The sequence below is a fragment of the Leguminivora glycinivorella genome, chromosome 14 (genome assembly GCF_023078275.1).
Source record: "Leguminivora glycinivorella isolate SPB_JAAS2020 chromosome 14, LegGlyc_1.1, whole genome shotgun sequence".
NCBI lineage: Eukaryota > Metazoa > Arthropoda > Insecta > Lepidoptera > Tortricidae > Leguminivora > Leguminivora glycinivorella.
Window position 1 is genome coordinate 19,273,128 of NC_062984.1, and position 27,695 is coordinate 19,300,822.

The following is a 27,695-nucleotide window of genomic DNA, read 5'->3' on the forward strand; positions in this document are numbered from 1 at the left end:
TTAATAATAGTGGCAGTAAATAGAGATCTGTTATAAGTCTCTCTTGCACGAATTGAAGACAGATTTTTATACTTACAATCATAATGAATTTTTTTGTTAAATTTGTAGGAAAACGGACACTAATTTGATATTACCTCGGTTAATGTAGTTATAATTATAACTACACATCGGTAACGGCATTTAGTAGTGGTATTGGTAGATGTGTAATTATAAGTACCAAAACTAGTAAAAGAAAAATGCGAAGCGACTGCGAAAGATTTATAAATTTAAAATGACTCTTCAATGTTTAAGGCTAAAAATAAAACCGTAGCCCGGCTTCCAATGGCTTTCCTCGATAACTAAGTTAAGTACTTACATAAATATTGGAAAATGCTCTCAGCGGTTCTTTGTTTTGTTGAAAAACTTGACCACTTGTTTTTTTTTTCTTTGAGTAGAAGGCGAAGAACTGTAATGATGCGGCAAATAAAATAAGACGGTAAGTACAGGATTTGTTGAAAACTTATTGTGTAATAATGAATAATAGTTATTTGTATACAAGGGGGCAAAGTTGTATTTTAACACACGAGAAGTAAAATACATTTGCACACGAGTGTAACACAAATCTTTTCCTCTCACTATAGCGAGGAAACTACAACGCAAAAAATGCGTTTATCACTGCTTCCAGTAGTTCCACAGGTGGTAAATCATCTTTATTACTAGATTCACCTACTTTTATCAATTTTAGACCAGTTAATTTGACTTTATTCAAGGTCAAATTACTTTACCCACTAGTGGATTTTTTTCTTTCGTGTATGATATCTATTTCAATTTATAGAACCTGACTACTTTTCATTTTCGTTTCTTTCGTTTACGTTTTGATGGCGTTTCGTTTCGCAGAAATGCCATTCGGCTACGGGGCCAGGCTTCACACAGATTGACCGAGTTCCACGGTACAAGTAGGTTCAAGAAAGCTTGTGTTGTGATGAAGTTAAAAAGCTCCTACGGCACGGCCCAGTACGAACTTTAGATACTCGAACGTCATATCAATAAATAAGGATCGTCAAATACATACATACAACATACATACAATCACGCATGTATCCCATAAAGGGGTAGGCAGAGCACATGAACTACTAAGTTTCAGTGCCACTCTTGGCAAAAAAGGGGTTGAAAGAAATCCAAATTGTGACATTGCAGTGACAGGTTGCCAGCCTCTCGCCTACGCCACAATTTAACCCATATCCCACAGTCGATTCGTCAAATGAGGAGTGTCTTTTCAAAAGGACTTATTTCTATAAGTCAACAAGGTTTATTTCTCTAGGAAGACATAGATAAAAATAACCTCTGTTGACTTATAGAAATAAGTCCTTTTGAAAAGACACTCCTTAAATATTAGATCAATAAACGGTTTTAGGGTCGGTTGCACTAAACCGTTTGTTACCGAATTTAGCTTTCTTATTTTTTTTGTTAGTGTGGGAATTTCCGTAGACTTCTGCTGCGTGACGTTGATATGTTTGTTAACTGTGGTTGATAATACAACTGGCCTTCGCATCGTAGACGCACGAAATGCCACATGTTCATTTTACAGGATTTCTTGACTTTTAGTAACATGTATGGACAGCCCTTTATAAATAGTTTTAATAAAATGTCGCTTTCCAATACCGACAGACAAATACACAAATAAACTTAATAAATCGCCAGCAATATGCCTACCAACCTGGCAGGTCGACGATTGATGCAGCACGAGACGTGGTATCCAGAGTGACTGGCCATCTCGACGCCGGGCGACAGGTCGCCGCTATATTCTGGGACCTGTCGCGCGCCTTCGAGCTAGTCGCACATCCTCTGATTCTGGCCAAGTTGGATCACTACGGCTTTAAGGGTAACTACCATAATTTGATCGCTTCATTTTTAGAAGGTCGCAAGCAATTAACCTCTGTCCGTGGTGCCAGGTCTGAACTACTAGAACTAGGTGACTGTGCTGTACCCCAAGGATCGGTAATGGGTAACAACCTGTTTTTAATACTTATGAACGATTTTACAGCCGCCACCGATGATGCAGAATTTGTCATGTTCGCCGATGACGGCTGTGTCATCGTTTCAGCTTCGAATGAGCTGGAACTTAAGATGAAACTCGCCAAAGTAATGGACGACGTCGCATCTTGGTTCTCAGTTAATGGAATGATACTGAATGTAGAAAAAACAAATATAGTGCACTTTTGCTTACGTGGGAAAAAAGAACATAACCTACATATTTACTGCAATAACAAACTTGTTCCCCAGGTGGACGAAGTAAAATACCTTGGTCTCGTCATCGATTCCGGATTAACTTGGAACAGCCATACTGACTCACTATGCGCCCACTTGTCTGCTGCCTGCTTCGCACTCAGCAGGCTGCGCCCTAGCCTACATCCTGCCAACGTTAGGAAAGCCTATTTTGGCTACTTCCACTCATTTCTAACTTATGGTATTGAACTATGGGCAACGTCAGCCAACCGCGACAGAATATTTAGGCTGCAAAAACGAGCAGTTCGCTGCATATGTGGGGTCCCCTGGGACCACCCCGCGCGAGAGCTGTTCAGGGATGCCAAGATCCTCACCCTCCCGAGCTTGTATATTCTTGACGTAGCCAAGTATGTGAGAGGCAACCTTGAGCAATTCCCGACGCGTGGTGACTCGCACAACTATAACACGAGGCGACGAGGCGAACTCCGTCAACCATGTACTCGTTTAGCCAAGTCTAAAAAGTGTCTCCACTCAATAGGTCCTAAAATATATAATCAAATACCACTAAAAATAAAAAATGTGAGTAATAACAAATCTTTCGTAAATGAACTTAAAAATAAACTTATGCTTGAAGCGTATTACACTGTTGACGAATTTTTCAACGACGTGCACTCTTGAACTGGTTCACTATACCAACCATTTTGAATTATAAAATTGAAATGTATCTTCGACAGCATGTTTGCATTAACTATGTAAGTTATAAGTGCCGACTGTAGACACTTAATAACAAAAAATAACAAAGAAGAATAATTGTATTTATATGTAATTTTGTTGACATGTAAAACTATGTTTTATAAAGGAATAAATGAATATTGAATGAATACCTATTTTCCAAATCTGATCAAAATATTCTTTATAGTTTTCTAGTGTACTGGCTGTGACATTCGAACGGACAGACAGACGGACGGATAAGATGGAACTACAAGGGTTCCGTTCTAGTTCGTTATTTTGGCTACAGAATTCTAAAAAGATTGTTCCTGTATACCAGTCTCTGTAGGCATAGATTGTTTAATGTTTACTTAATTTCAATTATTGATAATCAATTTAAATACACGAGTGTTTCAACTTAATCGAGCAGACGTCGTAGAAGCGTTGTTTACTCGCTAAGAATAGAGCAGTGGCTCAGGGTACGTACACAAATACAGAAACGCTTACGATAATATCGTTATTGTAGATAGCTATCTCTATCGCTCTTCCGTATTGGCGCAACAGAGCCAGACTGCGTTTCGATCGGCGTCTAGCGTCAACTATTGTCACTCGGCCAGGCCGGCAGAGCCAGTCTTTGTCTTAGGCTTACTGCGTAGCTTGGAAACTAAGTTCTACACAGGGGCGTCCAAACGATTATTTACTAGAAATTGAATTTAGCAGTTCCTGTCTGAGGAGCAGTGATTATATTTCAAAGTCGTTTACACTACTTATTATACTGATAAAGACTGGCTGATATTTATTAATTAGCCTACTTTAGTGTTCCACCCCACTGTTAAGCATTTAGGTAATAATCTCTCCACATTGTTTTCTCCCGTCAACTCTAGGCTTTGTTGATATCTTACCACTATTTTATGTTGTTCGTAATGCGTCGAAGTTGCTTCGCCATTTCTTTTTTAACCCCCGACGCAAAAACGTCTGCGTGTATATCTGACTGTAGCATCGTAGCTTTCAAACGCAAAAACCGATTTAGGTTTTTTTTTTTTGAAGGCTGAATCAAGTCGGGCTTGCCATGTGTGTCTTAGCCATGGTTGATGAAAATCGGTGTAATACGGTGTATTTTCACAATTTAAATTTCGTATCAATAAAATTTTCTTGAAACGTTGCCTCATTGTCCGTATACATCAGTGCTCAGAATAGAGCTGATAAATTGCAATGTTTGTGTTAGGGCTTTGCCACTCGCCGGCGACTAAACCCACTAAGTCAGTCGAACGCGCGCTATCGGATATTTGTTCCGAGCTTCAACTTTTATATTTTTCCTCTGCTAGCACAATATACTTAAGGTACAGCGGGGCAAATCCCGACTGGAGTCAATTGTAACTGATCCATTTTTTCCATTATTGCACTATGATGTTGAACATGTATCCACTGAACATGCCTACCATATATAACCGGTGGACACTATATAATAATGCAACCATTGGAATACATGGAAAAAATGGACCAGTTACATTTGCCCCTTTGGTGGGCCTGGGTGGGACTAACTATGGTGGGCCTTACGAGGTTAATTTATCAATAGGTGTTAAGCATTAAACTTCATTTTTCAGTTTGCGGCGTACGGTATTCAACATTAACATACTTAATTTAAAAATATTTAAATACAACCAAGTTTAAGCAAAAATAGTAAAGAACACCGTGTGTGGTTGTTAGGCTTGTGTCGTTCACGAACTATGAACTGTTAGGAATAAAATCCCATTAATGACCGAAATGAACTGAATCTTTCCGTGGTCTGAGAATAGGTCTTTACTCTTTGCTCATTTAGTTCAGTATAGGATCGGCGAGCGCGAGCAGTTTGGATCGAGAACGAATGTGTGACTGCGCCGACCGAGAGCGAGAGCTATTTAGCAGGGCAAAAAAAAAAGTCAAGTTTTCATATTAAACTTCGGTTACTTACAACCTTTCGGCCCGGAATGTTACTATCTATGGACTATTCGTATCATTTTGACACTATTCGGTCCCATTCGTTCTGATCTTTCCGACCGCAGTGGTCGCTGGTCTGGCTGAACTAAATGAGCAAAAGACCTAAAAGAGCGAACTAGTTCATGGGAGCGATTGAACGAGATCGGAGCGCTCCGATCAACGAACGAAACGGCACAAGCCTAGTGGTTGTCACAGGGGTTGGTTGTCATCGACTCCACTATTATTTATATTTAGGTACTGACTACCTAGTTAGACAATAATCAAATTTAAAATAAAAATGTTTCTTATATACAGGATGTAACATTAATGCTGGTGATCCATTTAAGAGCATAACCAGTATCGAATAGCGGTTACGAATACCACTTCCTTTTTTTAAAATAAACACCATGAAAATTAAAGGTAATGTATAAGCCGTAGGATTTATCTTCGGCAATTATGTTACATAGTGTATATTCACACCCCAAATAAATATCCTTTTCGATATTTAAACCCGGGACTCCAATAACACTAGATTAAATGTACCTAAAGGCAGACAACCAGACTATCTTATCAATGACGACCGATCTCGTCCTAACCTAGACCAATTTATTAAGTCTAGTTGTCTGTTGTCTCCACTATCCGCAACAACTATTTACAACTGAGTTCATAGTACTATCTCTTTCATCGTATAGTATCATTCGTACTTACTATAGTAATACAACCCGCCAGTCTTTTGTTCGTGCCCAATAACGAAACGTAATTTAATTGAATGGCTTAATTTATTGGAAGACCTAGGATTTAACCTAATAGGTATTGATGATTCCTTTGTGAGCGAAATTCAATAGATTTCATGTTGTATAATATAATAATTATTGTGTCTACTGTCAGAATTAATAAATTAGGTATGTCTGCGACTACAATTAATTTACTCGTATTTCGATAATAAGGGCCCATTTAGACGATACGAGAACTCGCATACGAGTTTTATTACATTGCGGTATTGGATGGCTGTGCAAAATTATATGTAACCTCAACAGCCCGCAATGTAACTAAAATCGCACGCGAGTTCGCACGCCGTCTAAATCAGGCCTAATAGTAGGTACACCTATAATAGTATTTTGGGTAATTTAGTAAGTAGTGATTAATGATATATGTGTGTGTTGTGTTTAGTAAAACGTCCCACTTTGTCGGTTATCATTAAAGCGAGATTTACTTGTATCTTTATCTTTATATGAATAAACTAACATAGCGGCTTTATAGCAATCGACAAAGTGGGACGTTTTCCCGTGCACGCTCACATATTGTGGCACAAGTCTTCTATGTTGATCACTACTGTCACTACTCACAACGCGATGTTGTGCGGGCATAAGAGAGCCGATGTGTGTAATGACACTAATGAAAAATGCACACGTGTTTCATAATGTTTTTCAACAAACTTACTTTGTTAGCGCGATGACCCAAAATGAGTCTTGGCTTAAACTAACACGATCTTCACTCATATTATTAAATTAAAACGGGACTTAATCGCGTAAAACTTACGTTTTATATTTAACCCGACGTTAAACTCGTACAGCTAGAAGATATTGATACAACTCCCAGCCAGTCTACCCGTGACCACGGACGTAATGTCATGTCCGAAACGTCGGGTTAAATATAAAACGTAAGTTTTACGCGATTAAGTCCCGTTTTAATTTAATAATATGAGTCTTGGCCTCCATGACGTGATGTCCGCAGCGACATCACGTCAGCCCTCGCTGCTTGCCTGCACTCTATCCGCCCCATGGTACTCAGGCAGACAAGCATGGTCGCGCGATAAATGATAAAACATCAGGTCGTCCCTATCGCACTTACAAATAGTGCGATATAGGATGGCCAGCACGACGGCGTCCAGTTAACGACCCAAGTAGATCCGCTTGACTGCCGTTTGACTCTTCTTTATTAAATGTTATAAGTTTGACGTGTCTATCTGTCTGTCTTTATGTCTCTGTGTATGTGTGTACGTATCTGTCTGTGGCATCGTACCTCCCGAACGGATGAACCGATTAGATTTAGTTTTTTGTTTGAAAGCTGAATTAGTCGTGAGTGTTCTTAGCCATGTTTGATGATTGAAATGAATGAAATGGGTCCGCTATATCTTGGGTAATATAATATAATACAATATAATATAATATTATACGACATTCTTACACAGATTGACTGAGCCCCACGGTAAGCACAAGAAGGCTTGTATTGTGGGTACTCAGACAACAATATACATAATATACAAATACTTATATACATAGGAAATGTCCATGACTCAGGAACAAATATCTGTGCTCATCACACAAATAAATGCCCTTACCGGGTGTAGGGGATTATTTTACTTCGATATCTTTAAATTATATATGTGGACTGTATTCGATTAATTTTATAGCTTAACGACACGAACGACACGACAAGAAATTAGGGAATTTAAGATAGGCTGGGTCAATTGTGGGAAGCACTCACCTTGTTCGGCTGTAGGCGACGATGCAGCAGTCGGCGGTGGCTGGCCAGGCTCCTCGAATCTCGGCTCGTCCAGACTTACCTTGAATCCGAGTTACCTTAACCAGCTCAGACACCGAAAATGGAACAGGCGACGTGCTTCTTCAATCGATCAGCCTTCCACAAACTCACACACGATTTTTCACGAGTATATTATATTTTACTTTAATTTCGAAAAGGTTAGCGCGACATGCTCCTCGAGACGACATGGGAAAAGAGGAAGTGAATCGACGGTTATATTTTTTTTTTTATTTTTTTTTTCATAATGTTGCCAGGCGAAATTATTTTTAATATATTTTTAAAGCTACAATCCTTAACACCGGGATTCGAACCCAGGACCGCAGCTCAGCAGGCAGGGTCACTACCGACTGAGCCAAACCGGTCGTCAAACCGGTCGGTTGGGGTTGGATTTTTTCAAACTTTAAATGTTGTTGTACGATGTTGTTATAAAAATGTTTTGTATGCATTGTTGCAGGTTCAACGTGCACGCGGAGGCAGACTCCCTGGTGCACTCTCCGAGGCTGGGGCTGCAGCGGCGGCAGGTGCAGTGCCGGAAGAAGGATGGCCAGTTCGTCGAGAACATGTGAGTGCTTATTTTAATAGTGCTAACACATGTTGTCACCACACCGGTCATCCACATACTAATTTTAGAGAGAGCGAGAATAAGTTACTCTCTCACTTTCGTAAAAAAAAAACCAGTCGCGCGGTGCGGTCGTTTGTTTGCTACTTAACTTTTAACTCTATATACAGTATAGGCTGCAATAGAGTCAGCTCAGCTGTCGTCAAACTCGCATCGCGTCGCCTATCAGCCCCTTTAGCACAACGCGTCGAGCGCGAGTCCATACATCAAGCGCGACTTCAAGTATGGACTCGCGCGCGACAAGGCAAGTTGTGCTAAAGGGTCAGCTATCATCGACAGTTCATCGATATCGCCCACCTAAAATACTTCCACAGAAATTTGTCTAATCACGCCGCGTCGCGTCGCATCGCCACGTCCACGCAAACCACGGCATAAAACTAATTTAAACTACCCTTCATTTTCGTTTTAAGTAAGTAAACATTTGTCATATAAAGTATCTAAAACTAAAACAAACTTATCCCAAATCCGACTAATCTCGATTCAGGTCATGCATCCGACTTAAAGAACTGGGTCACAGCGGAATATGGAACTAAATCCAACTTGCAGCAACCACTTACGGGTTTTATTGAGAACAATTCACGAACTTGGCGGTTGTTTTACGGCAGACATTTGCATTTTTCTGATAGCGGCAGGAGCGGAGCTTGGGGGCCGATTGTGTCTTAGTTAAATTTTCTTTTGATATGACGTTAGGTCGCTTAGGATTAATATGAGTGGCCAAAACATAGTTACCGACCCAAAATGCTTCTTTGAACGAATATATGTTTATAGTTAACAATATCAATATTTCAGTAAAGAAAAACTTTTTTTATTTTTTTATTTCCATTTTTCTGATAGCGGATTGTGTTTTAACGATTTGATAATGTAATTTATGTCATAGCGGACCCCAGCCTCCCATGAGCCGTGGCAAGTGCCGGAATAACGGAAGGAGGATGATGAATGCAATTTGTGTTTTGATTTTACCTTTAATCGCATACGTACGTAATCATCACTTTCCTCGTCTTCAACTGATTGCCACAGTTCGAAGGCTGTTACTAGGGTCAACTTAGGGAGACTAGGGTCAACATAGGGCCAGTGGCATAAACCATAGTTAGCAGAGCTGTTAACGTCACGCAGCAGAAAAAAATTGCTAACGCTTAATTCGATGACAGACGGTTTGCTTTGGTGCGACCGACCCTTAGAATCCTGAGAATATCTTCCTCCCATTAAACTTTTTTAAGAAATTGATCAGATTCTTTCACAATATTTTCATGTCTGAAAAGCGATTGATACCTAAAAATCAAATGACATTTTGTACAAAACTTTCAAAAAACTTGTAATTTGAATTACATCGTAATATCAAAATAAGAACAAATCGTGAAACAGAATCGGTCCCATGTAAAACAGAGTCGACTTGATGAATTCTTTTCATCAGTGTTTTAGTATTTCGATAAAAAAGTGTCGGTGATAATGAAGCTACGTGCTACGGCGTAGAGCGTACCGGTCTACGAACCCGTAGCATGTGACAAGGTAATGTGGAGTTCCATTAAATAATGTGGGCCTTTTCAGAAATTGGGACCCAAAATTAGTGACAGTTGTTAAAAAAATTAACCCGATGTCAGTTTTGTGACGACAATTAAGAATAAAATTTGTCTAAAAACCAACTTTGACCATATTCTAAATGTAGATTATTGCTTATATAGTTTATGTAATTAACACAAATTATTATTATTAAAATTTCATACTTAATTGTCGTCACGAAACTGATATAGTTAATTTTTGTCAACAACTTTCACAAATTTTGGGTCCCAATTTTTGAAAATGCTCCTATACTTGCCGCAACCCCAAATATAGTATGTACTTATTCAATGGAACTTCACAATTCCCCATTACCTCGTCCTCTATCTCACTGGGTCTCCATTAACATGAAAGAGATATCAATATATGACCAGTCACCACACGGACTGCACCGCAACTGTAAATTGAATGGGGACGCCGACGTTTCAGTTGGCGTGCAGTCGACATGCAGTTTCTATACAAACTGCGGTTGCAGTCCGTCTGTATCGGTCCGTACTTTTATGAATAAGATGTCGTTATTTACATACATATATTGTGAGCGACGCAATTAGATTTAAGTTTTAAATACCTGTTTTTAGGGTTCCATAGTCAACTAGGAACCCTTATAGTTTCGCCATGTCTGTTTGTCCGTCCGTCCGCGGATAATCTCAGTAACCGATAGCACGATAGCTTTCTAAGCTGAAATTTGGTACCAATATGTATATCAATTACGCCGACAAAGTGCTAAAATAAAAAGTGGAAAAAAATGTTTTGTTAGGGTACCGCCCCTACATGTAAAGTGGGGACTGATTTTTTTTTTCATTCCAACCGCAACGTGTGATATATTGTTGGATAGGTATTTAAAAATTAATAAGGGTTTACTAAAATCATTTTTTGATAATATTAATATTTTCGGAAATAATCGCTTCTAAAGGAAAAAAGTGTGCCCCCCCCCCCCCCCCTCTAACTTTTGAACCATAAGATTAAAAAATATGAAAAAAATCAGAACTTTATAAAGACTTTCTAGGAAAGTTGTTTTGAACTTGATAGGTTCAGTAGTTTTTGAGAAAAACACAGAAAACTACGGAAACCTACACTGAGCGTGGCCCGACACGCTCTTGGCCGGTTTTTACGTTTGTCAAAGCTAGGGGACGAACGGGGAGAACGCGCGGGGCGCGGGAGCGGTCCTGATAGTTAACCGTACTAGAGCAATTTTTAAACCAGTCGATATACGCTGTTGCTCTCTTCGCACGTCCCTTATCGCTAGTATTTTGTGGATGTACCGCCTTCTTCAAAAATATAAGTAGTTTCCTAATTTTGGCTATTTCTTCATCATAAACGAACTTACAAATCCTTCATTTATTATGTGTGTATTTGTACTAATTGAAGATAATAATCCAAACTTATTAACATATACAATTTAATGGTTTGTTAATAAATACATACTTATAAATCCAAAATAGCTTTAACCTTGTGCCTATATTTGTCCTACCCATAGGACATAAACCGGCGGTAGGTATGGGATATATAAGTAGGTAGTTCAAATTAAAAATATAGGCAGGTAGGCAGAAGGTTAAGTAATTAAATCTTTTAATTGTGATAATTACTTTGAAGCATTTATACTTAATTATGATGTTTTACAAGTGTACAAAATTATATCACTAAGTTAATTAAAACTAAACTTTATCTACAAAATTTGCAAAAAAAATTGTTAACAATTTGTTCATAATTAAAAACAACCTGTTTCCATAAAGCAATATTACGTTTACATAATAATAGGTCTTTGCATCTATGACAGGGGTTGGGGTGTTTACATAAAGCAATATAATTTTCAACACTTTTATTTATTGCTTGATTGTACTAGCCCCGTGCCACAGGTGTTTGTAATTTAAAGCAATAACTCACGAACGGACCAACCCATTACGAAATGGCTTCGCATTTAGCACACAGTATACCCAGCATTTTAAATAGTACACCACAATGTTTTGAATTTGTCTATATCTACTCAGGTGTAGAGTCGATCCAAAGACAACTTATGCCGTAGTTTTGATAGCACAGAGCGTAACGTGGAATCTGTGGCAAGTCAGACAACACATGGAGTACTGCTGTCGCCTTTGGGCAGGAGCGCCTGGATACCAGCTTGGATCCTTTGACTTGCATTCGCAAAGACGCGCTGTGCGAACTGTCGACGATCCCAAACTCACAGGCAGTTCAATACCTTAAGTCTAAGGAGAAACTTCACCTCCTTATGTGTGTTATCGCCTGTACAATGGGTTGTGTTCTGAGGAACTAACGTCTACTTTTCATCATCGCACCGCGCGCCATCGACAGGGCGCTCACCCACGCGATTTCACGGGAATTTCCTCCGCGGAGGACGCTCCTATACGATATTATTCTCTCTCGTGTCGGTCGCACCAACATGGGAGAGCTATAAAGAAAAGAGCGATAACCACGACACGCCACGAAAAGTAAACAATTGTTATCTTGGATCTTGGCTACAGGCACAGTCACTGACAATTAGAAGGAATATTTAATTCGCACAGGTCGTGACCTTCTATCGATCCGCCGCCTGTTTCACATTGTTTACGGCCTAACCTAAAACACTGTGTATATTTAAACGGTAAGCCCTACGGCACATATGTATTCATATGATTTAATAAAAATATATTACTTTTATTTTGTTCAACGAACATTACAGTACATACTTTACATAGCTGACTTGACGTTATTTACTTCCGCGTCTTCCAAGTGTCAAATAGGGGCACACAATATATGAATTACGCTCTAAGTCTTGGTCTGGTTAATGGTAATTTCAAAAATACACCATCGATACGCCATCTGTTTAATATAGGAATATTTGGCTTACTCTGGAATGAATATTTGCACGTGTGATTAATGATTATATAACAACTTTGCCGCTTTGCAAAACAAAGAACTATTTTGCAACAGTACTTGTGCTGACTGTAAAATTATACAAAACGGTTAGGGTTGCTGATAATTAGAAGGTATATTTAATTCGCAAAGGTCGTGACCTATCGATCGTACACGATTCTGTTCTATGTTTACAGTAAATTTTAACCAAACATTGTGTATGTGTAATTGTGTAGGTATGTGTACGCTCTTATCGTGCAAAGTAAACACTTGGAAACACGAACATCATACAAATTAAGCTATTAAAAGCGAATATAATATACCTATTTTATATACTTAGTTCCAAAAATGTACTCCGTCAAGTTATAAAAATACAGCTCTACCTTTGTACTATTATATATTCTGTGCCTACCTCAAAAAAACGTTGACTACGAATTTGACGGCATATTGCTCATAATTTTAACTTTTGCGTTTTTGTGTCACAACAAAGAGATTTTTTATGATGCTACTTCTTTTAATATATTCTAAATACCTAAAACAGGTATGGATGTGTTCCTCGTTCTCTTCAGATTACGAATTGACCTGTTTTAGTTTAAGGAGGGGGGGACGGGTCGAGAAAAAGGGGGGGAAAGATGGCGACCGACCATCATAGATATTTATTCACATCTCGAGTCCTATGGCACCAATCTGTTCGTGCGAGGTGTCATTTGAAAGCTTATTAAACCTACTTTAATTGTTTTTAAATAACTATACTCATAAAAGTAACTGTTTACGAAATATTTGAAAATATGTGTTTTTTTATCGCGCATGAATTGCACAGGTACTAGTAAAAAATGCGTCTAACTCAATAAACAATAACTTTACCGCAATTGATGTTATTATAAATTTTTTGCGTCTATTCATGTTATTTCTAAAAATATAAGTTTCATTGGTATATGATAATATATAACCATGTAATTAAGAATTTTGTTTGGCAGGGGTTATCCTCCAGGTCGCATAAACGGGCGCTGACCGTAGTAAAGTATTCAATATTTTTGAGGTCTTATTTTACGGATCCATATGTGAGAGGTATCGTTTGAAAGATAATTAAACCTACTATAATTGTTTACACATAACTATAGTCATAAAGGTAGCTGTTTACAAAATATTTGAAAATATGTGTTTTTTATCGAGCATGAATCGCACAAGTACTGGTAAAAAATGCTTCTAAATCACAACAATAACGTTACCGCAATTGATGTTATTATAAAATTTACGCGACTATTCATGAGCTTTCTAAGAATATAAGTTTTATTGGTAAGTGATAATATGACCATGAAATTACGAATTTTGTTTCGTAGTGGTCACTCCGCCGGTCGCATAAATGAGCGCTGACCGTAGTAAAGTATTCAATATTTTTAAGTTCCTATTTTACGGATCCATATGTAAGAGGTATCATTGGAAAGCAAATTAAACCTACTATAATTATTTTTGAATAACTATCGTTATAGAGGTAGCTGTTTACAAAATATTTGAAAACATGAGTTTTTTTTTCGAGCATGAGTTGCACATATGCAGATAAAAAATGCTTCTAACTTAATAAACCATAACTTTACCGCAATTACTGTTATTATAAAATTTACGCGAAATTTCATGCGCTTTCTAAAAATGTAAGTTTTATTGATGTATGATAATATATGACCAAGTAATTACGAATTTGGTTTAGCAGGGGTCACTGCGGCCTGTCACGATATTGGGTGCTGACTGACCGTCGCCAAATTTTCTACATTACTCAGATCCTATTTTACTGATAAATTTGTGAGAGGTATCATTTGAAAGCATATTATGCGTACTACCTTTATTTCTAATACTTCAAGTCGAAACTGTAGAAGTTTACAAAATATTTGATTAGTAATATGTGTATTTTACTGTGCAAGAATAGCATTGGCATTATTAAGACACGCTTCTAGCTCAAAAAATTATTGTTTTCCGCAATTGATATAATAACAAAATAAACGGAAAATGTATGACTTACACAAAAAATAAGTTTGGTTTGTATTGCATAAACAATTAATTTTAATTTGTTCACCTCACCCACTGGGCACCATCATATAAATGGATGTCCACCGTCGTTACCTTTTTTCATGATTTTTCAGACTTTATTTCACTGATCTATATTTAAAATAAATATATACTTAATTGATCAGTAAAATAAACTCTGTAAAATGATGAAAAAATTAAGGCAACGGCTTTGGACATCCGTTTATATGACTATTGACCGTGCGCAGTGGGTATGGTGGACAAATTAACATAATTGTTTAAGCAAAACTAACAAAACTCTTTTTTTGTAAAGGCCATACATTTTGCGGTTCATTTCGTTATTATATCAATTGCGGAAAAATATAATTTATTGAGCTAGAAGCATGTTTCACTCGTATCAGTGCGAATGCTATTCATATACAGTAAAAATACACTTATTGTCAAATATTTGGGAACTTCTACAATTACGACTAAAATTATTAAAAAGTAACGATAGTACGCATAATATTCTTTCAAATGATACCTCTCACAAATGGATCGCTAAAATAGGATCTGAGAAATACATAAAATTAGGCGACGGTTAGCACCTATTTACGTCACGGGGTTGCAGTGACACCTGCTAAACCAAATTCGTAATTACTTGGTTGTATAATATCATACATCAATAAAACTTATATTTTTAGAAAGCACATGAAATGTCCTGTATATCTTATAATATCATTATTTGCGGTAAAGTTATTGTTTATTGGTCATGCACCAAGATACAATCTTAAAAATTATGAAAACGGCAACGAAAATGGTCATCCATGTATATGACGGTGCGCAGTGAGTATGATGGATAAATTAACATTAATTGTTTATGCAATACTGACAAAACTTATTATTTGAAAAGGTTTAAGGTCATTTTGGCGTTTATTTTGTTAGTATATCAATTGCGGAAAAAATATAATTCATTGAGCTAGAAGCATGTTTTACTCACATCGGTTCCAATGCATATTTTCAAATATTTTGTTAGCTACTACAGTTACAACTAAAATTATTGAGAACTAATGATAGTACGCATAATATACTTTCAAAAGATTCCTGTTCAATAAAATAGGATCTGAAAAATATAGAAAATTTGGCGACGGTCAGCATCCATACGTGGCCGGGCGCTGTGGCCCCTACTTAACTAAATTTGTAATTACTTAGTTATATAATATCATACACCAATAAAACTTATGTTATTAGAAAGCGCATGAAATTCCGCGTAAATTATATACTAACATTAATTCCGGAAAAGTTGTTGTTTATGGATTAAGAAGCATTTTTTACCAGTAGCTACTTGTGCGACTCATGGTCTATAAAACACATATTTTCAAATATTTTCTAAACAGCTACCTTTATGACTATAGTTATTTATAAAAAAAATATAGTAGATTTAATTAGCTTTGAAATGATACCTCTCGCATATGGATCCGTAAAATAGGACCTCAAAAATATTGAATGCTTTACTACGGTCAGCGCCCATTTCTGCGACCGGGCAGAGTGACTCCTGCTAAACCAAATTCGTAATTACATGGTTATATATTATCATATACCAATTAAACTTATATTTTTAGAAAGAACATGAATAGACGCAAAAATTTTATAATAACATCAATTGCGGTAAAGTTATTGTTTATTGAGTTAGACGCATTTTTTACTAGTACTTGTGCAATTCATGCGCGATAAAAAAACACATATTTTAAAATATTTCGTAAACGGTTACTTTTATGAGTATAGTTATTTAAATACAATTAAAGTAGGTTTAATAAGCTTTCAAATGACACCTCGCACGAACAGATTGGTGCCATAGGAGTCGAGATGTGAATAAATATCTATGATGGTCGGCCGCCATCTTTCTCCCCCCTTTTTCTCAACCCGTCCCCCCCTCCTTAAACTAAAACAGGTCAATTCGTAATCTGGACAGAACGAGGAACACATCCATACCTGTTTTAGGTATTTAGAAGAGATGTCGACGACTTTTTGTAAAAGAGGTCGTTTGGTCCCTGACTAATAAAACGATCTTATAATTCTACATTTTGTTGGAACGCAAAGTAAGAAAAACATTTCTTCCATTTTTCTTAACGCAATGATTACTTAGCAATGATAAATATAATAAAAAAATATTTGAATTGAGTATGTTGTTGCTATTAATATTCCGAATAGCGATCTCTTTTGTAATATTTTCTCATAATAACTTCGACTCAAGGAAGTAAAAAAGTATTTAAAAAATACTGAGGGTTTTATTAATTTTGTAGAGTAGGAACTAGGATCTTAAGAAAGCCAAATATTGTGTTAACTTTGCTCTAATATATCTACTAATTCTCAAGCGAACACTGGGTGCTTGCAGGTTTATATAAAGCCTTCCGTAATCCGGTCAGTATTTGTGTACCAGCGAGCGGACAAAGAACCTTTGTGCTGCAATGTTACACAGTGTATAACAACAATTATAAAGTCAGGAACTCACTGGAGAATACATAGGAATATCTACACTGTAGTAGCTGTATAAGGATTAGTATTTGTGCATTGGTGGAGTAGGTAAAACAGATTTTGGAATAGTTATTCGTTTTACAAGGAAGCAAAGTTGCTGTTTAACCGCATATGCCAATATTAATATTCCAGCACGAGAAAGATTCCTATATTGAACCACAACCGTAGCGAGTACCTCAAAATGTGGAATCTTGAGCGTTTCGAGGGTTTCAAATCACGTAGGTTGAACAACATTTTCCATTGAGTGAAATACAAAATTCTTCACCACACTAAGAGCGGTATCGCGATACGTCCTATCCAAATCCTATTCGAATCTGTCATAGCCGTAGTTATTTGTATGGTACTTTACGCACTAAGTACGTAAATCCGATCTCCGTCATCAAATTTCTTTCCGTCATTATTCGGATCTAGTTTATTAGTCTTAGGCCTTAAAATTACTACCTATTCTTATTTTTCGGAAATTTTACCTAAATGTCTAAACAGCTTAGTTTGAGCCAACACTAATTACTACATGCCTTGGTAGTTGCAATTTGAGTTCACACATGGCGATGCATGCACGACCGGCTTCCTTATCGGGTAGCCAACTGGCGTGAAAACTGCCTCGCAACAGCTGCGACAATGTTCAATATGCACTCCGGCCTTTATTCTATACAGGGTGCTCGCTAGGAAGCCGCATAACTTTAACCACGCGTTTCTGAGAAAAAAAGAAAGAAAAAATGTTTTATGAATTTGAGCAATTTTTAGGGTTCCGTAGTCAACTAGGAATCCTTATAGTTTCGCCATGTCTGTCTGTCCGTCCGTCCGTCCGTCCGTCCGTCCGTCCGTCCGTCCGTCCGTCCGTCCGTCCGTCCGTCCGTCCGTCCGTCCGTCCGTCCGTCCGTCCGTCCGTCCGTCCGTCCGCGGATAATCTCAGTAACCGTAATCACTAGAAAGCTGAAATTTGATACTAATATGTATATCAATCACGCCAACAAAGTGCAAAAATAAAAAATGAAAAAAAAATGTTTTATTAGGGTACCCCCCATACATGTAAAGTGGGGGCTGATATTTTTTTTCATTCCAACCCCAACGTGTGATATATTCTTGGATAGGTATTTAAAAATGAATAAGGGTTTACCAAGATCGTTTTTTGATAATATTAATATTTTCGGAAATAATCGCTCCTAAAGGAAAAAAAAGTGCGTCCCCCCCCCCCTCTAACTTTTGAACCATATGTTTAAAAAATATGAAAAAAATCACAAAAGTAGAACTTTATAAATACTTTCTAGGAAAATTGTTTTGAACTAGATAGGTTCAGTAGTTTTTGAGAAAAATACGAAAAACTACGGAACCCTACACTGAGCGTGGCCCGACACGCTCTTGGCCGGTTTTTTTGCTATAAAAGAATTTATTGAATATTGTTTTCAGGTATTGCGGTTCAGCGCTAGCTCGCGTCGGGACGTCCCGCGTCTGTATCTTACGAGAAGACTGCTCCCTGGCTGAATGGATGCCGTGGCGGCCGCGTACTGACGGCGCGCTAGTGCGGACGAGGCGCGTCCGGAGGTTACCACACGGTGAGACACTAAGACACACATGCACAATCTCTCTTCAGTCAGCAGTTAAGACCTTCGGATAAAGCGTGTTCGGTGGTTACCACACGGTAAGACCAGTCATACACTGTCGCTCCATATAGCCCGCGTCGTCACATCACGCGTCTGTATCTTACGAGAAGACTGCTCCCTGGCTGAATGGATGCCTCGGAGGCCGCGTACTGATGGTTCGCTAGTGCGGACAAAGCGCGTTCGGAGGTTAACACACGACACGTCAGCGGATGCGTGTCCACTGTTGTGATCTAGATAATGAATAGGAATTGTGCAAACTGTCGGACGTAAGCCGTGGACGTGGCCTTGAGCGTTCGGACGTCCGACAGAAATCTGGCGCGCTGGATGTTTTAAGACTGTGCAGACTTATCAGTCGCGGTCGTCAACCGCGTACGCGTGACGTGTCTCATAATTTGTTTCTAGCTTTATGCACAATCTCTCGTCACTCAGCAGTTGGGACACGTACCTAACCTTAACACGGTAATGCTTTTGAATCGAGGGACACTGCAGCCACTATGCCAATTTGCAGTAGGTTACCAAAACCATCTTAATACGGACCTGGGACAGGATGCTATTGGATGCAGGATATACTTTGGACGTCTGCCAGAGGTTGTGTTGCGGAATTGTGATTCCCGCAAATTAAGGTCCTGAATTTATCATCTCGCCTCAGTTGGCACCCTGCTGTTACATTGAGTTTGTATAAAATTGTAGCGTTCACTTCTAGGTATAAATATCATGAATATTTAACAAGCAGTGTGAGTTACATTAACCATTATTAAAATATGTGTTTTCATCCAAGGCACTTACGCTCACATTTTTTATTTAAAAATAAGCTTTCTGACGACAATCTCGAAAACAACAAAGCTTGTGTTGTTTCTGTGTGTCACACCTACAATGTATAAATAAAATATTCTTCAGTATCATTACTGTGAATTAAAATACATATGACGTGTTTTATGTTTGAAAGAAGAGAAGCGATGAAAGAAGTGCGTTCCTTCGCACCCAGTCTAAGCTCGTGTGTGTAAACTCGTACCATGCTTGTATGAGTGAGTTAAGACAGCCGGCGTATTATGATTCCAATTTTATCACTTATACACGTGGATAAAGCATCCGTCACGCTTTGGCAAGTATGTCAGTGTGAGAGTGACAGTTGTCTTATCCACGTGGACAAGTGATAAAATTGTAAGCATGATACGCCGGCTGGTCGACTGATCGCGTTCTTGACAGGTGGTAACTGTGAGTTAACCGAGAGCGGGTTAGCGGCACTTTCAGCGATATGCAGGGAGTGGCCATACTGTACGATAGTACTCTTTATTATAAGTACTGCGTTTACGTGCTGTTATTTGTTATTTATTGAACCTGCTCTGGTTTTTTTACAGCTTACGTACACCTCATGTGTCTTTGCCTCATTTTTCATTCTTTATTTCCAGGCAATGGCAAAGAATGCGACGTGGTGGAAGAGGTCCGGCCAGCAGCTCTGGAGGCGACGGCCCACTGGACTCCTGGACCGTGGGGCGACTGCAGAGTGGCCGTCGAAATGACTGCTACTCCTAAACCTGGTAAGAACATACTCGTTGTATGAATCTCACAACTATAAAAGATACGTAAAACTGTGCGAATAGATCTTATAGGCTGGCAATACGTTTGCAACTCCTCGCATGTGTGTTCCCATTTGTCGCTGTGCCGCAGCATATTTCATGTGCTGTGTGACAGATAAACTAATTTATTCTGTGCTAGGCAGCGATAAATGGAAATACATCGGCTGCATGTGTCCATGGACTATGGTAATTGCTTATAATCAAAAGGGAAAGATGTTCTTGCCGACAATCCCTTCTACAATAGCTCGGGATTTTCATATCCTGACACGGTCAACCGGTAGGGTAAATTGACAGTGGCCCCCTTCCAATAACTGGCCACCTTGTACTAAAAATGAACTCTGTGTCATGGTAATCTGACTTCACTTTAGGATAATTTGGCCAGTTACTGAGATTCAGTATTCATTTAAAAATTGCTTTGTGTGTACAAAAGAGGCTAGTAATAGAAATTGTATGTCATAAACTCTGTGTATAGGTAAAAATAAATCATTTTAGTATAGAGTGGCTAGTTGTTGGACGCTGGCCAGTAACTGGCAATTTACCCTTTTTTTTATAAACTACAACAATATTTTCAATTTCCAGCCAACGACGATGACAACGACGAAGCAGACGACGACGCGATATACGACGATGATGAAGCTGATGACATTGACGATCGCGACTCCACTCCCGCGAGTTGTGGCGGTGGGGTACAACGACGAGAGGCCACGTGTGTGAGGGCTGACGGGAGGGCGTTACACCCTGTGCAATGTGCCCATGCACCGATGCCGACGCTTGTGCAGCCCTGCGAGGTGAGAGCGAGACAAATGACAGTTAGAGCGAGTGCGGTGTATGGTGGTCCTGGACGATCGCGACTCTAGCCCTGCGAGTTGTGGCGGCGGGGTACAACGTCGGGAAGCTACGTGTGTGTGGGCTGATGGAAGGGCGTTACACCCTGTGCAGTGTGCTCATGCGCCGATGCCGACGCTTGTGCAGCCCTGTGAGGTGAGAGCGAGACAGATGACAGTTAGAGCGAGTGCGGTGTATGTTGGACAACATGAACGATCGTGACTTCAACCCAAGTTGTGGCGGTGAAGTACAACGACGGGAAGCCACGCCTACGCTTGTGCGGCCCTGTGAGGTAAGAGTGAGACAGACACCATTGTCTCAAATTAAAGCGAGTAAGGTGTATGGTGGACGATCTGGACTCTCGCGACTTCTCTCCGGCGAGTTGTGGTTGAGGCGTTCAGAGAAGGCAAACCAGGTATATAAGGACTAACGCTCCGATGCCTACGCCCTGTGAGGTCCATCCATGCGAGGTCAGCAATATTTAAAAAGTTGTCTAGCAGGTAGAAATGGTAGTGTACTGAAACAAGATGAAGAGCGAATATCATGAGAGTTTCCGCAACATTTCCCTGGAAAACAAACCGGTCTTCTAATTATTGTACAAAAACTACGTTTAACAATCCTGGATTTTTCAACTCACCTTGTGTTACAGGTCCCTTGCCCGCGTGACTGCGAAGTGGGAGAGTGGAGCGAATGGGAAGCCTGCCAACCGACTGACAAGTGCCCCTTGAATCCCGTGCAACAGCTCACCAGCAGTGGTATGTAGTCCGAAATCAAACCTTCGAAGCCCTGTTTTCACTCTTTTTCAGGAGTTATAGAGCTTGAAGTAAGCGTAAACACGAAGTTATAATTATGTGAAATTGATTGGTTATTACTTTTGCATGTAATATAATTAAGATATGTACTTATGGTCTCACAATACACTTATGCTTACACCAGCGGCCGCAGCACACTAGTTTGATAAACTTTATCGCACTGTTGCGTCCCTATCGCACTTACAAATAGTGCGAAAAGGACGACCTGGCGTTATATCGTTTATCACGCGACCATGCTTGCGTGCCAGGGTAACTGACTTCAAACAACAAACAATTACTTAGTCTAGTATCGAATTTAAAGTAATTTACTTTAAAATTACTGCGATACATAAGTATTTAAAGATGCTTATGATTATTTTCTTCGTTTAATAAACCTAACTTTTTTTTTCTAAGGCTACAGTGTCCGCCGTCGCCGAGTAACCGCAGCCGCATCCGGCGGCGGAGCGCCCTGCCCGCCTCTAGAAGAGAAGAGAACTTGCGCCGCGCCGCGCTGCGCAGCGTGGAAGCCCCTGCCGTGGGGATCCTGCGTGCTGAATCAACCGCACACGACTTGTGGCCCTGGCAGGAGGAGTCGGGAACTCAGATGCGTTGGACATAATGGGGCTAGTTATCTAACTTCTTTATCTTAAAAGTTACATTTTCCGAACATGCATTGCCTTCTTACTTCTAGAACAAACGAGATTCTCGAAATTTCTTCTTTGCAGTTCTTGCGTTCTGAACTAAACGCACACTAATTTTGGCAATGGGTGGACTTGTGAACAGAAATACTTATTTGTAGGTTACATTAAAGTATGTTCTTCGTTTCCAAAGAACTCTTGGAAAGTATGTTTGTTTTATCGGAGCTGTTTAAATCAGCCCCCCAACAGAAATCGACAGAATTTAGCCAATTTCTAATTGAACTAAGTAGCTGCTGTCTGCTGGGTCAGCTGCAGAGTTTGCAGCTAGACTCAAGCACGCAAAGTACAGCGCCCTGGAAGGAATGTACAAATTTGTGCCACTTGCTGGGGAGACGGCGGGTCCCTGGGGAACTGAGGCTAAAGCCTTTGTTAAGGAACTTGGTCGCCGACTTAGGGATAGAGGCTGCGTTCCGCGTTCCGGGTCGTATCTGGTGCAGGGGATTTCATTGGAAATGCTGCTAGTGTGATGGGAACCTTTGGGCCTGGTACGACTCGGGCGGGTCCTAGTTAGTTTGCGCGTATGTTGTTGTTGCAATAACCCACATATGGGTAAATGACGAAGCCTGTTGATTGAACTAGAAGTCACTTCTTCTTCTTCTTTTCGTGTCGAGGTTCCTTTTTTTATACAGTGGATGACCAATAGCATGCATTAACAGCCCTGGCCGACGCGTCAGAAGTCACTATCAGTGTTCTTAAATTTCCCTAATAATTTTTACAGAAGGAGGCCCCTCGCGCGTGGTGTAGCGACACGGGCGCGCCGGCGCGCACCGAGCGCTGCCGCATCGCGTGCGCCGGCGACTGCGTGGTCTCCGCCTGGGGCGCCTGGGGCCCGTGCAGCGCTTCCTGTGCTGCTGCTGCTAGACCCCCACCTACTAGGACAGGACGCGTCATATACTGGCGCATGCCTCACCTGGTGAGTACCGGGTTTTTCACCGTGACCTATCAAACACACACTCAGAAACAAAGCGTATACCGATAGCGCCGAGTTACTAGTAACAAACTACTACACAGGGTGGAGAGCTTTAGTCCGTAGGTGGCTAGGAGGAAACCTCCAGCATAGCCGAGTCGGGCATGCTGTCGAAGACCGGGTCGGCAGTATCCAATGAGGATCCCGAGGATCCAGAGTGGGCACATCCTGGCCTAGCGACCTGGTAAGTATTGACTGTTGTCTCTGCCTGGGACGCTTGGGACCCGTGCAGTCCTTCCTGTGCTGCTGCTAGATGGACCTACCAGGACCAGGACCCGTCATATACTGGCGCACGCTTCACCAGGTGAGTAGGGACTAGCGACTTGGCTCCGCCTGGGGCACCTGGGGCCCGTGCAGTGTCTCCTGCGCTGCTGCTACTAGGACTCCCCGCCTACCAGGACTAGGAGCAGACATATATATACTGGCGTACGCTTCACCTGGTGAGTACTCGTGATCGACATCGTGACCTGAACTAGGAATAGGTGGCACGCCTGACAAGTTATAACTCACCTTCTTAGAATAACCTTCAGTTACTACTATCATCCACTTAAGTTCTGAAACTTGGGTTGTTATAAATGAAAGTTTAGACTAATAACGCTTCTCTCTCACAGATGGCTGGCCCTGTCCGTCCGAAGACCAGTTAGTCCAGCATGAAACCTGCAACACTCACGCCTGCGCCACATACTCCTGGCTGGCGACACCCTGGGGGCCCTGCGAGCGCCGTCAGGACTACATGCCTATCTCCAACTACACTGATCTGCTGGTAAGGTAGACTTCTCTCCTAGCTGACTCTACAGGTCCAAGAAACAATTAGTCCAGCACTTTCAAAATGCTGACAACTAATTGCAAGTAATTATACAGATCAATTCACAAGACCTGGCACGAATGGAACGAATGACTGAATGAATAAAATAGTGCCTCTTGACAGTAACGTCTGTATACCGATACAGGTGTCACTCACACAATATAAAAATTTTACCTTCCAGTACGTCGTAGACGTCGCATCGGACCGATAGATGGCGCCATCGTTCGTTGTAAGTCGCTCCGGCGTCACACCGCCGCGATGTTGGTAGTCCCGTTTTCCCCACCTGCAACATAAGGCTCCTACGCGCCCCGGCCCGCCACCAGCCACCCTCATTGTTGAGGAGAAGTGCCGACGGTATATTAAGCCTACCAGGAAGGCATCACTCAGACCTCGGATATACCAGGCAAAATAATAACAATTTTATTGGAAGGTAAAATTTTTATATTATTTGTGCCGTTTGTATATCCGAGGTCTTATATAGAGACCTGTTTATTATCTCCTGGTGGCGAGTCAGCTGGCGCGCAAGCCTTTGGTAGCCCTATTGGCATAGCATAGAAGAATAAGTGAATCGGTTGTTGAACCGATTTGACAGATGTATCAGTCGAAATCGCCTTCGATCCGCGAATATCTCGGTGCCAGAAACGCCTAAAGAGATTTTCGTGATGACGTTTAGCTTTAGTCAGCGAATAGTTAGAGAAATGACATTATTATACATTGTAGGCGAGGCTGACTTGAACAAGATACAAAGACCTTAGATACACTTTTATTATTAACAGACACGTTATTTTATCAGGTTATTATAAACCCAATTTCAGACACAAAGTGTGGAAATTAACTGTAAAAGTAGTGTAACTATCTGTACTGTAGCAGGGTAACGTAATTGATACTGCTTTTGTCAACCCTTCGTAAAAATTATCTAAATCAATATTAGCTTTGATATGACTATTTAAAGTCCAACGTCTTACGTCCATATCAAACACAGAAAAAGGTCATCACTCACGCGCCCGAGGGCTATTTGTTACGATACTGGTATTTTCGATCAGACTATTTCGCGTCAAGCGAGCGCGGTTACAAGCGAGACTCCTGAACTCTGAATTCTTTTTAGTGAGGGCATTTGAGGATACTGATCGCTCGGTAAAACTAGCCTAGAAGATGAAAAGTACGAGCGCTGTCGATTGCTACTACACTGGACGGAGGTATCAGTCGATTTCTTCAAGTCAGTCATTGACTCTTAGGGTAATCCATTACCTAATCCAAAACCCGATGCGACGGATTTCTACTTCGTGCAATGAAGGTCGACAGTGTAGACTGAGAGGTGACGTCCGTGTCGCATCGCTGGTGGTTGCTGAACACGTCGTGGTAGCAGGTCAAGGGGTGAATTAAAACACCGCCACACATGCGCGCTTTGAGAGCGTAGGCGGAGCGCAATAATGGCGGTGCACCGCACAAACGCTGGCGTTGCGCCCAGTGGGCACTAGCGGGAACTAACGAGCGCGGATTGCGAGCGCAACGCGCGCGGGACGCGAGCGGAATGCGCGCGCATTCAGCGCGCTGATAGCGTAGCGTTAGCGAAGCGGAATGCGCTTTATGTGTGGCGGAGGCTTAATACGTACCGTTGTACGGCGTAATGCAGGGCTCTCGCAGACGAAGAGGTACGATGACGGGCGAAGCAGAAGAAGGCGAGGTCACCGAAGGTCACTTACTTGGCTCCCAGGGGGTGCATACTGACCTCGTACGACAGTCTGTTGGAGTCAGCATGGTTACTGTCGTAGTTACTCGTAACCGAAGAGATGTAGTCCTGCCATCGTACAGCATAACATAACATACAACCGAACTGTGCATAGCATATAGTGCTATGCGAACCTTAATCCGGCTGCATGTCACTTCAGTCGCCAGCGCCACCGCCTGTTGAAGATTATTTTCCATCGGAAGAGCTTTACTTTGTACAATATTCCGATTATTTAAGGTCTTATCGGGCTGCAAATGCAAGCAAAACAGGAGCGATTGGCCTACAGCTATCGGCAGCTGTACGAGGTAATGCTGGAAACCAACCTCCCTCTGTAGACTACGAAAGTTGTGAAATTGATGAAATCAGGTTCTACGATCGAATCAAGCTCTATATTAATTCAGTATAGTCGAGCCAGATGATAACTACTGAAGTCCTCCTGAGTTCCTGGCCCCTTTCGCTTTGAGCTGGAATCTCAAGTTCACTAAGGCGAAGCGGGTTTATTTTTCCCAATTTGTTTATTAGAGGCTCGGCGAATAAGTTAATCTCTCGAATGGACAGGGGGCGCCACAAGCCTCCGGGAAATCGTCGTGTACTTGGAACCCCCGCGGCCAGATTACCGATCGGTTTTGGTGTCCGCCCGGTAAACAGACGCACGCTCAGGATGTATTGGTCGAAGCTATTGGTGCATGTTCTATTCGGTAGGGATGTAGTAGAGTTTAATAAATGAAACACATGTTGACTCTCCAAGGCATCAATATGTAATGTCGATTAGAATACAGATAGAATAAGCTGATCATTATGAGTAATACAGTTTCCATATATAAAGCATCTAGCCTACTTAATCTAATTAGGTATGCTTACACATCACACCTTCCCCCTATTTTTTTTTTTTTTTTTTTTTTTTTTTTTTTTTTTTTTAGAAAAGAAAAAAAAATATTACACAAAAAAAAATCATGTTTAACAAACTTTCAAATTAACCTACAATAAAAATACAGGTCAATCACTTTTATGTGTTATTGTATAATACGACACGCTCATAATTATGGTGAGGTGATTACTCTCTTAGGTTACGATAACAATAATATAATGAAATGTGACGCACACCTGGTGCACCGATGAGTCAATGATTATGACTAACTTATTACTAGCATAACTCGTTACATAAAATAAGGAATAGTTCTATTTTTATGGATTACATTTTGTTTATTTCCTATAGAAACTTTTACATTAACATCCATGTCTTCAATAACAGAGTATGGACCTAAATACACTGGGTCCATTTTTTCACGTCCTTCTTTTTTCACTAATAATAAATCGCCTATTTTATACTTAATTGGATTACATGTTTTATCATATCTTTCTTTTCTTAACTGCTTTGACATAATTAAATTATTTCTGGCGTCTTCCTGAGCCTTTTGCAATCTATACCTTAAAGCTATCGGATAATCATCGAAGTTATACACAGGATCTATATTATTATTAGTTATATTAGTTGGTAAATTACAAAGTTTTCCGAATACTAATTCGAAGGGAGTATACTTAGTTTCAGAATGCATAGTCGTGTTATAACTGAAGCACCAGAATTGAAGCCAGTTGCTCCATTCGTGAGCCTGGTTATCCGTCTGGATTCTGAGGAAAGCTCCCAGGGCCTTATGAGAGTTCTCCAAAGAACCGAGACTCTCATGGTGATATGCCGTGGATTGTATCTGATTTATTTTTAACAATTTACACGT

General features: G+C 40.3%; 1 protein-coding gene across 1 annotated transcript in view; it reads left to right on the forward strand.

The window, feature by feature from the left end:
* Nucleotides 1-27,695, forward strand: part of LOC125233632 (thrombospondin type-1 domain-containing protein 7A-like) — a 240,530-nt gene that overhangs the window by 179,536 nt on the left and 33,299 nt on the right. The window contains 9 exon segments of the mRNA XM_048139699.1: nt 7,868-7,975; nt 18,377-18,522; nt 19,980-20,108; nt 20,727-20,935; nt 21,622-21,727; nt 22,178-22,386; nt 23,180-23,333; nt 23,336-23,374; nt 24,040-24,191. Coding sequence (XP_047995656.1) covers nt 7,868-7,975; nt 18,377-18,522; nt 19,980-20,108; nt 20,727-20,935; nt 21,622-21,727; nt 22,178-22,386; nt 23,180-23,333; nt 23,336-23,374; nt 24,040-24,191 — 1,252 coding nt within the window.